This window comes from Rattus norvegicus, chromosome 8, assembly GCF_021556685.1.
Source record: "Rattus norvegicus strain SHRSP/BbbUtx chromosome 8, alternate assembly SHRSP_T2T, whole genome shotgun sequence".
In the NCBI taxonomy this organism is placed as follows: Eukaryota; Metazoa; Chordata; class Mammalia; order Rodentia; family Muridae; genus Rattus; species Rattus norvegicus.
In genome coordinates, this window is record NC_141541.1 from 48135976 (window position 1) to 48150194 (window position 14219).

Genomic DNA, 14219 nt, shown 5'->3' on the forward strand with positions numbered 1-14219 from the left:
TTGCCTCCAAGAAATTGAAAATCAAAAACCTTCTGATTCGTGTCCAAGAAGCATCAGGAAAGGTCACCAGCTTCCTCACTTGTGGGTATAGTGTAGCTTAAACTGAAACATCATAGTGTGTTCAACATCACCCTCATCCTGGAGTGTCCTCCCTAAGCTATATAACAGTTGCTACTGTTTTTCTAGAAGACACCTAGGACTTCTAGAAAATTCTACCCCTGTTCTAGACATCAGAAATTAACTGCGATTAAAAACAATTTTTAAGATATAAAAAAAAATTTTAGCAATCATGAAGTTTTATCTACTTTGGACGTTTTCTGGATGATTTTTTAGGTCTTCCAATTATGGCTTCTGCTAAGCAGTCAATGATCTGAGGGACCAAGAAAATCCTTCTGCCTCCTCCACAGCTTCTTCATGGCTGCAATCACTTCTTTATTTCTCAGGGTATAAATGGCAGGATTCAGCATGGGAGTGACCATTGTATATAGCACAGAAACTGCCTTATCCATGGGGAATGTCCTAAAAGGTCTTGCATAGATGTAGATGCAAGGCACAAAAATTATTGTCACCACAGCAATGTGAGAGGCACAGGTAGACAGGGCCTTGCTACGACCCTCCTTAGAGTGACTTCGGAGCATCACAAGCAGGGCTGTGTAGGAGCCCAGCAGCACCAGAAAGCACATGAGAGTGACCAAGCCATTGTTAGACACCATCAGAAGCTCTAAGACAAAGGTATCGGTGCAGGCCAATTTGATCAGCTGTGGCACATCACAATAGAAGTTGTCCAGCTTGTCAGGACCACAAAATGGCAGGTGGATAGTCAGTCCAATTTGTACAATGGAATGGATAAAACCACCCACCCATGAGGCTCCCATGAAGAGCCCACAGACCGTCTGATTCATAATTACCATGTAGCGGAGGGGCTGGCAAATGGCAATGTAACGGTCATATGCCATGACAGTCAGCAGGAATATCTTGATGCCTCCAATGAAGTGGAAAAAGAACAGCTGAGTCAGGCAGGCACCAAAGGAAATGGTGGGGTTGTGTGAGAGCAAGTCAACCAGCATCCTGGGGGCAGTGATAGAAGAGTAGCAGAAGTCCAAGAATGAAAGGTTGCCTAAGAGAAAATACATAGTTGTGTGCAAGCGCGGGTCGGAGGTCACTATGGCCACAATGAGAAGATTGCCAGCGACAGTCAAAAGATACACGGCTGAGAAAACAGTGAAGAACAGGAGCCGAAGCTCCCATACCTGAGAGAGCCCCAGGAGGACGAACGTTGCCACCTGGGAATGGTTTGCTGGGTTCATCTGCCTGGTGTGACCCGGTAAATGAACCTGCCAAGGCAAATGGGCACTCACTAAAGGCACTGCAAATTCCTCTGAAACAATTACTTCTGCCCTTTCTGGGTAAATGTCTACTATTTTATTTAACATAAGAATTGCTGGGGACAGCATACGATGACAGGAACTGCCAGCAGTAGGTCGGGATGGAGACATCTCAGAAGTCTGTGGCAGCTCCTTGTATAAAAGGGTGGCATTTGGGACCCTGAGAAGTAGGAGACACATCCCTCCAGGGGACCCACCAACTGAAATAAGAGACTGCGTGCAGTAGGTCGGGATGGAGACATCTCAGTAGCCCGCAGCAGCTCTTTGTAAAAACAGGTTGATCCCATTTCTCCTAACCTTAGCCCTGGACAACAGCTGTATAGATTTTATTTGTGTGTGACTGCCTTTCAGTTGGCCTTGGTGTGCATAATTCTTCTATTATATCTGACTTTCCTACTTCTTTCTCCTGCTCTGGTGAATTCTGTGAAACTAGATGTTCCTTGATGTAATGATTCTTAAACAATTGGAAACTGAGGCACAGGGGCACAGCACAGCACAGCCCTAATGGCCCAGGTGCACTCTGTGTGCTCTCATCTTAGAAACAATGTAACAACTGCACAATGGTAGTTCCAGATAAATGCTTGACTTGCAAAGAAACTTTGAAGAAATTATTAGAAAATGAATTAGAGCCAACATTGGGACCCCAAGAAAGGAAAAAGTTATTGAAGTTAGGGAATAAGTTTTACATAATATTTGAGACTGGTTTCTGGATAAGGAAGTATAGAATATATAAAATTATATACTAGAAAAACTAAGTCAGAATACTGGGACTTTTATGAGAGTCATTGTGTGCAATGTAAAGGAACAGAAAGCTAGCAGAACTACTGCGTTAAGGGTTAACTTGATTCTTTTTGGCCACTGCCTGGCAGCTTTGCCCGTGTCATTTGTCACTAGAGTTTCACAGGAAAATGCAAGTAGCTGACCTCGGAGCTTTGAGGTCTGAAGTATAATAAGTTAAAAGTTAAAGTTTAAATAATGATAAGTTTGTAATTATTATTATTTTGGCCACAGGCCTGGGAATAGGGGAAGCTTGAAACTTTGGGGAACGATTGTAATTCTTAATTCTTGGTGGGATGTGGTTATTCTTTTAAATTTGAATTGGCAATGATTACACAATGTCTTTTTTTCTACTTGCTTTTGGATGACCAATAAAAGACTAGGTTAAGAGAAAGGCAACAGAGCAAATGAGAGAGCAAATGAGAGAGTGAATGAGAGAGCATGAGAAGAGCATGTGAAGAGAGAATGTGAGGTGTGTATGAAGAGTGTGTGTGACAATGAAAGGGTAATGAACAGAGGTGTGCACCAGTGTGTGAGTTCGAGAAAAGAAAAGCACAATGGAGAAAAGCAGAGTGCACAAGAGAATGCAGAGTGTGTGCAGCCTCGAGCTGAGAGAGAGAGACAGAGAGAGAGAGAGACAGAGACAGAGAGACAGAGACAGAGACAGAGACAGAGAGAGACAGAGAGACAGAGAGACAGAGAGACTTTAAGCCTTGAAATTGCCTGTCAGTTTGTACCCAAAGAGTAGTCTGTGTATACTTATTATGTGCCTTCCAGATATCCCTGCTCCCAGTTGAGAACTCTGATCCTGTGTCGAGGTTGGACCCTGGCAAAGAATATCATAACTGAATGACTCTACAGGTAAAGATACTTCCCAGCAATCGTGGTGACTTGAGTTCAATTCCCAAAATCCACACAGTGGTGGTGGATGGGGGGGAAGAAGATTTCTGCAAATTGTCCTCTGATCTCCACATGAGTAGACGTGGGCATATACACACATACACAAACACCACTAACATACAGACGCAATCAATCAGCCAATCAGGGTTGCAGTAAGATTGAAAAGGCGGAGGAACCAGCTCCCGTGCGTTCTGCTCAGTGCAGATCCACAGGAGCCCCATGCTCCAGCTGTTTCTCTGCCAGCCACTTTTCACACACTGTCCCCTTCGCGGGCAAAATCAAAGTTCCAGAAACTTATAATTTAGTGATTAGATTTATATATCAAATACTCAATCCACAATACATCCAGAGAATAAATTCACTGCCAAGTAATAAAGATTTGATCCACCCACCTAGACAAGATAAAATTGACCTAGACCTCCTCGATCGGAATCATCTTCCTCTGTCGCCTCCATGCTGATTTCCCTTCCTAGAATTTTCCCAGCCTACCCTTCCTTCTCATCCAATGATAGGCTATGCCATATCCGGGACCTGCCTTCCTGAATAATGACATCATCCTACAAATCAATATGAGTTTAAATTTTTGAAAAATAGTATCATAATTGGTTCAATAGAACACCGAGCAGATGATTATTCTACATTCCCTGTCCAAACTTCAAGGGGCTAAAATTCAGAATAGCACTGACAATATGCATGACTTCGTAGAACTGAAAATAATATGGCTTTGATTGAGAAAACCTGATGAATCCTTACACGCCAACAATGCCCATAGGATGACGTAATTACCATTTGTATTCGCAAACAACAAAAAAACTAAAGCTGTCACCTTGGCGGGAAATAAACATTTGTTGTCTTCTACCTTTTTACTTCGGGTTCAGACACCTGGCCACAGAGAAGCATAATAGGAAAACATTTCCCAATTTGAATGTTCCTTTTTAAACGTGATACTGTTCTTTTTGATTATTTAAAATACATAGACTTTTTATCTTAAAGATGATGTACCTTGGGATTTGGGAGGAGTGACAAGCGAGTAAGTCTAAAAATAGTGAAATCATTCATGACTGAAACGTTTATGACATCCATTTTTTTCCCTTTGGAAAACTCATTTTGTTTTGCTTTGAAATATTTCAGTATACAAAAAGTCCCCCAGGCCATGGGGCGGGAGAAATGGCTTGGGCTTGAGAGTTTGTGACTCATGCAGAGGATCCAGGTTTAGTTCCTGGCTCCAACATGGCAGGTTACCACCCTCCTTAACTCCAGTTCTAGGGGAACTGATGCCCTCTTCTGATTTCCCCAGGAACCCGGCACTCCTGTGGTACATAGACATGCGTGCAGACAACACATTCATATGCATAAGATAAAATAAATAAATCCAGAAATTTATGTTAATGTCTACAAATCACAAGATTTAGAGGAAAATAAATATTGGGTCCAAAAGCACGGGGCGGGGGATGCTTAAGATTTAAATGATTTTTTTATTTTAGAATTATATAAAAACAGAAGAAGCACAAGAAGCAGAATTTTAATGTGAAAGCATTATTAGGTTAGTGTGTGTACAGAGCGATCTCTGACAGCTTTCCTCAATTATCTTCTATTTTATCATGAACTCCTATTAGTTAACTGTAGGTTTTTAAAATAAACTCTTGAAATCCAATGGGGAAAAAATAAATAAAATGATGCTAAGGTCTTAGGTAAAATATCAAGATACAAAACAATACTCCACCTTATAAAGGCAGCAAAGAATTCCATAATTAGATTTTTTTTAAATGTATAGGAAAAATGGCTCTGGGAAGCCCAGAGAAGCTACAGGTCTTGGGAAAATACAAGAGGCTGTAACTAGAATATTAAAACTCCTTCCACAAGTTTGAGAATGTCTGTTAATTTCAAGGATATTACTCAAGGAATAACTTTTATTCATATGCGATACAGGAAAAGAAGGTTGTAATTGAAACTTTAGGATCATCATTTAAATGGCTCTGTACCCCAACTTTGGAAACTTTTAAAACAAAAAGAGTGTTCCCATACACTTAAACATTTTTTTAAGGAATCAGGATACAGAAAATTTCTAGTACTTTTTTAATTAATTAATCTCACATCATTTAATGGACATGAGAAGTGTCATTTCAACTTAATCTTAATTTTAAACATAGCTTTTCAGTGCTGTGCTTCTTTGTACTTTATTCATCGCATTTCTACGTTTTAAGCACTACCGTCTATTTTTTAAGTACTGTACTACGGACTAAGAACTTAGAAAGGGTAAGAATCAAATGGCTTGCTAAGCCATCTTGGCCACTTTTCTATAGCCGTGAGAAGACATCGTGACCAAAGCAACTTATTTTTTTATAAAAGCATTTAACTGGGGGGGTCGCTTACAGTGTCACAGGTTAGTCCGTTATCACCATGGACTGATAGCACACAAACACTAGAGCAGGCGCTAAGAGTTACATCCTGAGCTGCTGGCAGCAGGCAGAAAACAGGATTCTTTTGCCTGACCATGAGCTTTGGAAACCGCAAAGCTCGCTCCCAGAGACACACCTTCTCCAGCAAAGCCTCACCTCCTAATCCTTCCTAAAGCAGTGATTCCCTGCTGACTAAGCATTCAAAGCCATTCTCATTCGAGCCACCACACTGGGCATTATGTTCCACACCTGTCCTTCCAGCACTTGAGAGGCTGCCAGGAAAAAAGGATGAATTGAAAAGTCAGCCTGAAGTACAAAGTCAACCTATTTTACAACGAAAGCCAAAAGAAAAAGTGAAGGATTATCATGACTACGGTTGTGCAGCGTTCTGCATGGGACTGCCAACGATGGACCCAGGATTAGCAATCTAGTTTTGTCATATTGTACAGTACGCTTCCTCATGCAGCACACCAACCCCCTCGAGTTACCAGAACTTGACACTCTCGATTTCTTGACATGTTTCCTATGTTCCTTTATTAAATCCAATGCATCTGTTTTAATTTGATGGAATGCTTTAAGTATACAAACAATTTGGGATTTGTAATGTAAGTTTCAACATTCTAGGAGATTAGAAGTCAATGCTCAATTTAGGAATATTTTCAGTAAACTGAAAGTCAGTGATTAGTCAGAAAAAAGAGGTTCTAGGACAAACAGCCCCCCAAATATTCAGAGACAAATTTACCAAATATGCAAAAGATCTACATAAGGAAAATTACAAATTCACATTTTTTAAAAAATTCAAAAGATAAATGAATGAAGATTATGGAATTCTGTATTAATATTATTGAAACTTCAGTTCTTCCCAATTTGACCTAAAGGTTCAGTGCAATCCCAGTCAAGATTCCCACATGCTATTATACAGACATTAGCAAGCTGATCCTATGACTTATTGGGAGCAACTCATGCTGAATATCTACATTGTTCAAGGACATTGCCCAATGTTGGGTCTCACTGTGAAGCCAGTGTTCAAAATGCCGTTACATTGACTCTGTTTTTCATTTAAAACAGATAGGCCAATAGACTAGGAGATATAGTACAACAGTTGACACATATTTTTCTCCAATTCACATCAAATCTTCTCTAATATAGACCTTTTTACATCTCAGAATACACAAATTAACAAATATAGAAAAATTCAAATAGCACTGTGCTGCTTCTTATACTAGAATGAATTATTCTACAAGTCAATAGTGGAAAAATGGTTATTTGTTCCCAAATATTAAAAATTCAACAACATATTTCTTAAGTGACAAATGGTTCAAAGAAGACCCAAGAAATCTAACTTTAAGAAGCGCAACATTTTACAAGGTCCATATATTTTGTTAAAATGTGATTACTAAAGGCAGTGTTCAGAATTGAAGCATTAAATGCATAGATGAGAAAATAAGAAAATTCTAAGTCAGTAAGCTAAATTTCCACCTCAGTAAAGAGTTGAAATATAAGCCTAAATAAACTGGTGTATATAAATCTTAAATATTTACATAAATCAGTGTAGTTAAAATTATAAAACCAACAAGAAAAAGTAAGTGAAATTCAAACTGGTTCTTTGAAAAGATAAAGAAAGGAAGAATGAACATTATGGAACCGACCAGATTTTAAAAGATTCAAGACAATTCCTACCAATCCACTAGTAGCATTTCTCACAGAACTACGAAACAAATAGAATTACCATAAACCACACAAATAAATAGATAATAGAGAAATAAACAACCAACAAATAACCTTCCTAGATAAAAGAGTTATGAGTGGAAAGGAAAAAAGCATAAATAATTACACTTCCAGCAATTATTAATCAAATACATTTCAGTACTGTGCATCAACGTGACAAGGTATTGGAATAGATATGAACTTGCTGAGTAGGTCAGAGAGGATCAGAAAGAAGCCCATACATAGAAACTCAAGTACTTCTCACAACAGCACCCTGATGCCTTGGATAAAGGTGGTCTTTCTGAAGAGGAAAAGAAATACACCAAGCTTTAACATTCATTAAATATGATTAACAAACTTAATTGGGAAATATTAATTCACACATGGATGAGAAAATGAACCTTAGCTCCAGAGAAAAATCTCTGTTAAAGCAAAGACCACCCTCAAATGGTCGTGCACACAAGACTACGACAAAACTGTCTGTGATACAAAAGCCATGGCCCATGACCAAACCTCCTAGAGCAGAAGCTTGTTTTTTCTGTTTGTTTGTTTGTTTGTTTTTTGTTTTTTGTTTGTTTGTTTGTTTTTGTGCCCATTAAAGAGCTTCCCTGCCTGGCTACATGGCTGTCTCGTCTGGCCTCAATAAAAGAAGAGCATCTACCATGACAGAGATTTCACTTGCCAGGGTGGCAGATACCAAGGTGGACACCCTGTCAGAGGAGAACAGGGATGGCAAATTCAAAGTACTCTGAGATACTGCCTCACACATGACAGAATAGCTATTATCCAAAATAAAGACAAATGTCAGCAAGAATGTAAAGAAGAGGAAACCACTGTATGCTCTTGAAAGAAATACACATGTTTCATAAATAAACAAACAAATAAGTAAGTAAGTAAAAGAATGGGATAAGAAGACAAGGAGGAGGAAAGAGAAAGGAGAAAGAGAAGGAGGGTCTCTGTGAGGGGGCACCAGGAGGGGCAGTGTTTGATGTAAATAAATTAATTAAGAGATATATATTAATTATTAAAGAGCTTTCTGTTTTATTACAACTGCTACTGAAAATGTTTTGTGGTAAGGATTAATCCCTTTAATGTATTCAATAAATTGTCACAGAAAACTGCACATGCAGAATAATTCAGGCTAATTGTCTCTGCCCAGTTACAAATATCAAATCAAAACAAATTAAAGACTTATATAGGGGACTTGAAACTGCAAAAACTACTACAAAAAAGAAAACCAAACATAGACAAGCACCTCATCTTCACTTCGGGGTGGAATCAATAGCCAATGAACTCATAGAGAGTGGAAGAATGGTAACCAGAGACCAGGGTATAGGGGAATGGATAGAGATGGTCATTCTTTACAAGGTTTAGTGACCCCCAAAATTCTACCAAAGAACTCCTACAGCTGATAAACAACTTCAGCAGAGTGGCTGGACATAAAATTAACTCTAAGAAATCAGTAGCCTTCCTTTATACAATTGATAAATGAGCTGAGAAAGAAATTAAAAAAGCAACACCCTTTACAATAACCACAAATAATATAAAATATATTGATGTGACTCTAACCAAGCAACTGAAAGACCTGAATGACAAGAACTTTAAGTCCCTGAAGAAAGAAATTGAAGAAGACCTCAGAAGATGGAATGATCTCCCATGCTCATGGATTGGTAAGATTAACATAGTGAAAATACACAGCTTACCAAAAGCTAGCTACACATTCAATGCAATTCCCAACAAAATTCCAACACACTTTTTACAGACCTGAGAGCACAGTTTGTCAACTTCATATGGAAAAAAACCCCTCAGGATAGCCAGAAAGACCTTGAACAATAAAAGAACTTCTGAGAGAATCACCATCCCTGACTTCATACTATACTACAGAGCAATAGTGATAAAAAAAAAAAAACTCATATAATATTAGTACAGAAACCGACAGATTAATCAATGGAGTAGAATCAAAGATGGAGAAATAAACTCACATACCTATAGATATTTGGTTTTTTTACAAAGAAATCAAACACCATACAATGAAAAAGTTAAAGCATCCTCAACAAATGGTGCTGATCTAACTGGATGTCTGCATGTAGAAGAATGCAAATAGATCCATATTTATCAACATACACAACACTCAAGCACAAGTAGATCAAAGATTTGAATATAAAGCTGGATATGCTAAATCTAATAGAAGAGAAAGGGGGGATAGCCTTGAATGCACTGGCACAGGAGACAATTTCCTGAAGAGAACACCAGTGGCTCAGGCTCCAAGATCAACAATTGATAGGTGGAACCTCATGAATTCAAAAAGCTTCTGTAAGGCAAAAAAAAAAAAGCCACTGATTAAGTGGAATAAAATTGAAGACCCAGAAATGAACCCACACACCTGTGGTCACTTGATCTTTGACAAAGGAGCTAAAACCATCCAATGGAAAAAAGCATTTTCAACAAATGGTGCTGGTTCAACTGGAGGTCAGCATGTAAAAGAATGAAAATTGAAGCATTCTTATTACCCTGTACAAAGCTTAAGTCCAAGTAGATCAAGGACCTCCACATCAAACCAGATACAATCAAACTAATAGAAGAAAAAGTGGGGAAGAGTCTCAATCACATGGGCACTGGGGAAATTTTCCTGAGCAAACCATCAATGGCTTCTGCTCTAAGATCAAGAATCGACAAATGGGATCTCATAAAACTGCACTGCTTCTATAAGGCAAAAGACAGGGTCAATAGGGCAAAACAGCAACCAACAGATTGGGAAAAGATCTTTACCAATCTTATATCTGATAGAGGGCTAATATCCAAAATATACAAAGAACTCAAGAAGTTAGACTCCAGAAAGTCAAATAACCCTATTAAAAAGTGGGGTACAGATCTAAACAAAAAATTCTCAGCTGAGGAATATCGAATGGCTGAGAAGTACCTAGCGAAATGTTCAACATCCTTAATCATCAGGGAAATGCAAATTAAAACAACCCTGAGATTCGACTCACACCAGACAGAATAGCTAAGATAAAAACTCAGGTGACCACAGATGCTGGCAGGGATGTGGAGAAAGAGGAACACTCCTCTATTGTTGGTGGAATTGCAAACTGGTACAACCACTCTGGAAATCAGTCTGGAGGTTCCTCAAAAAATTGGACATTCCCCTACCTGAGGACCCAGCTATACCTCTCTTGGGCATATACCCAAAAGATCCTCCAACACGCAACAAAGACACATGTTCCACTATGTTCATAGCAGCTTTATAAAAGCCAGAAGCTGGAAAGAACCCAGATGCCCTTCAACAGAGGAATGGATACAGAAAATGTGGTACATCTACACAATGGAATACTACTCAGTTATCAAAAAAAAATGACTTCTGAAATCCATAGGCAAATGCATTGAAGGATAACATATCATCCTGAGTGAGGTAACCCAATCACAGTAAAACACATGTGGTATGCACTCACTGATAAGTGGCTATTAGCCCAAAAGCTCCAATTACCCAAGATACAATCCACAGACCACATGAAGCTCAAGAAGAAGGAGGACCAAAAATATTTCTCCTTCTTAAAACGGGGAAGAAAAATATTCATAGGAGGGAATAAGGAGGCAAAATTTGGAGCAGAGACTGAAAGAACGTCCATTCAGGGCCTGCCCCACATGTGCCCCATACATATACAGCCACCAAGACTAAATAAGATGGATGAAGCTAAGAAGTGCATGCTGGACGGAGGCTCCCGGAAACAGCAGCACAGATCTTCCTGGTTGCTGCTGCCGGCAGAGAGCTCGTAGGCAGCACCCCACGAGCAAACTTGAGCCTCGGGACCACAGGTAAGACCAACTTTTCTGCTGCAAGAGACCTGCCTGGTGAACTCAGGACACACAGAGGCAAAATTCCTCTAGGACCGGGCACTTCCGGGGTTTACCAGGAGTCCCAAACCCGCAGATCCCGGCCCGCAGCAGCTCTCTGCTCCCAGACCCCGTGGGAGAGAGACCTCACCGCATGGTCAGGTGGGCACTCCTGAGGCTGCAGAGCGGAAGAGACCACCAACACTGCCCACCCCTGCCCACATCCCTGGCCCAAGAGGAAACTGAATACAGCCTCTGGGTTCCCGTGGGGGAGGGCCCAAGAGCGACAGGACCCCTGCGTCTGAGACACCTCCGGAACCTGAAGGGAAAGACCGGAAAAACAGTTCTTTGCACCCAAATCCCGTGGGAGGGAGAGCTAAATCTTCAGAGAGACAGACACGCCTGGGAAACCAGAAGAGACTGCACTCTGCACACATCTCTGACGCCAGAGGAAAACACCAAATGCCATCTGGAACCCTGGTGCACGGAGGCTCCCGGAAACGGCAGCACAGATCTTCCTGGTTACTGCCACCGCGGAGCGCTTGTAGGCAGCACCCCACGAGCAAACTTGAGCCTCGGGACCACAGGTAAGAAAAACTTGTCTGCTGCAAGTGACCTGCCTGGTGAACACCAGACACAGGCCCACAGGAACAGCTGAAGACCTGTAGAGAGGAAAAACTACACGCCCGAAAGCAGAACACTCTGTCCCCATAACTGGCTGAAAGAAAACAGGAAAACAGGTCTACAGCACTCCTGACACACAGGCTTATAGGACAGTCTAGCCACTGTCAGAAATAGCAGAACAAAGTAACATTAGAGATAATCTGATGGCGAGAGGCAAGCACAGGAACCCAAGCAACAGAAACCAAGACTACATGGCATCATCGGAGCCCAATTCTCCGACCAAAGCAAACACGGAATATCCAAACACACCAGAAAAGCAAGATCTAGTTTCAAAATCATATTTGATCATGATGCTGGAGGACTTCAAGAAAGACGTGAAGAACTCCCTTAGAGAACAAGTAGAAGCCTACAGAGAGGAATCACAAAAATCCCTGAAAGAATTCCAGGAAATCATAAATAAACAAGTAGAAGCCCATAGAGAGGAGACAAAAAAATCCCTGAAAGAATTCCAGGAAAACACAATCAAACAGTTGAAGGAAATGAAAATGGAAATAGAAGCAATCAAGAAAGAACACATGGAAACAACCCTGGATATAGAAAACCAAAAGAAGAGACAAGGAGCTGTAGATACGAGCTTCACCAACAGAATACAAGAGATGGAAGAGAGAATCTCAGGAGCAGAAGATTCCAAGGAATCATTGACTCAACTGTCAAAGATAATGTAAAGCGGAAAAAACTACTGTTCCAAAACATACAGGAAATCCAGGACTCAATAAGAAGATCAAACCTAAGGATAATAGGTATAGAAGAGAGTGAAGACTCCCAGCTCAATGGACCAGTAAATATCTTCAACAAAATCAAAGAAGAAAACGTACCTAACCAAAAAAAAGAGATACCCATAGGCATACAAGAAACCTACAGAACACCAAATAGATTGGACCAGAAAAGAAACACCTCCTGTCACATAATAGTCAAAACACAAAACACACAAAATAAAGAAAGAATATTAAAAGCAGTAAGGGAAAAAGGTCAAGTAACAAATAAAGGCAGACCTATCAGAATCACACCAGACTTCTCGCCAGAAACTATGAAGGACAGAAGATCCTGGACTGATGTCATACAGACCCTAAGAGAACACAAATGCCAGCCCAGGTTACTGTATCCTGCAAAACTCTCAATTAACGTGGATGGAGAAACCAAGATATTCCATGACAAAACCAAATTTACACAATATCTTTCTACAAATCCAGCCCTACAAAGGATAATAAATGGTAAAGCCCAACATAAGGAGGCAAGCTATACCCTAGAAGAAGCAAGAAACTAATCGTCTTGGCAACAAAACAAAGAGAAGAAAAGCACACAAACATAACCTCATATCCAAATATGAATATAACAGGAAGCATTAATCACTATTCCTTAATATCTCTCAACATCAATGGGCTCAACTCCCCAATAAAAAGACATAGATTAACAACCTGGATATGCAACGAGGACCCTGCATTCTGCTGCCTACAGGAAACACACCTCAGAGACAAAGACAGACACTACCTCAGAGTGAAAGGCTGGAAAACAACTTTCCAAGCAAATGGTCGGAAGCAGCAAGCTGGAGTAGCCATTCTAATATCAAATAAAATCTATTTTCAACTAAAATTCATCAAAAAAGATAAGGAAGGACACTTCATATTCATCAAAGGAAAAATCCACCAAGATGAACTCTCAATCCTAAATATATATGCCCCAAATACAAGGGCACCTACATACGTAAAAGAAACCTTACTAAAGCTCAAAACACACATTGCACCTCACACAATAATAATAGGAGACTTCAACACCCCACTCTCATCAATGGACAGATCATGGAAACAGAAATTAAACAGAGACCTAGACAGACTAAGAGAAGTCATGAGCCAAATGGACTTAACAGATATTTGTAGAACATTCTATCCTAAAGCAAAAGGATATACCTTCTTCTCAGCTCCTCGTGGTACTTTCTCCAAAATTGAGCATATAATTGGTCAAAAAACGGGCCTCAACAGGTACAGAAAGATAGAAATAATCCCATGCATGCTATCGGACCACCACAGCCTAAAACTTGTCTTCAATAAAAATAAGGGAAGAATGCCCACATATACTTGGAAATTGAACAATGCTCTACTCAAGGATAACCTGGTCAAGGAAGAAATAAAGAAAGAAATTAAAGACTTTTTAGAATTTAATGAAAATGAAGGTACAACATACCCAAACTTATGGGACACAATGAAAGCTGTGCTAAGAGGAAAACTCATAGCGCTGAGTGCCTGCAGAAAGAAACAGGAAAGAGCCTATGTCAGCAGCTTGACAGCACACCTAAAATCTCTAGAACAAAAAGAAGCAAATACACCCAGGAGGAGTAGAAGGCAGGAAATAATCAAACTCAGAGCCAAAATCAACCAAGTAGAAACAAAAAGGACCATAGAAAGAATCAACAGAACCAAAAGTTGGTTCTTTGAGAAAATCAACAAGATAGATAAACCCTTAGCCAGACTAACGAGAGGACACAGAGAGTGTATCCAAATTAACAAAATCAGAAATGAAAAGGGAGACATAACTACAGATT

At 40.0% G+C, this 14219-nt stretch overlaps 1 protein-coding gene across 1 annotated transcript; it reads right to left on the reverse strand.

Annotated features, from left to right (window-relative positions):
• Positions 1–362: 362 nt before the first annotated feature.
• Or4d5 (olfactory receptor family 4 subfamily D member 5) lies at positions 363–1307 on the reverse strand. The gene is given in 1 exon segment (NM_001000481.1): positions 363–1307. A coding segment is annotated over 1 exon segment (945 nt).
• Positions 1308–14219: the final 12912 nt, after the last annotated feature.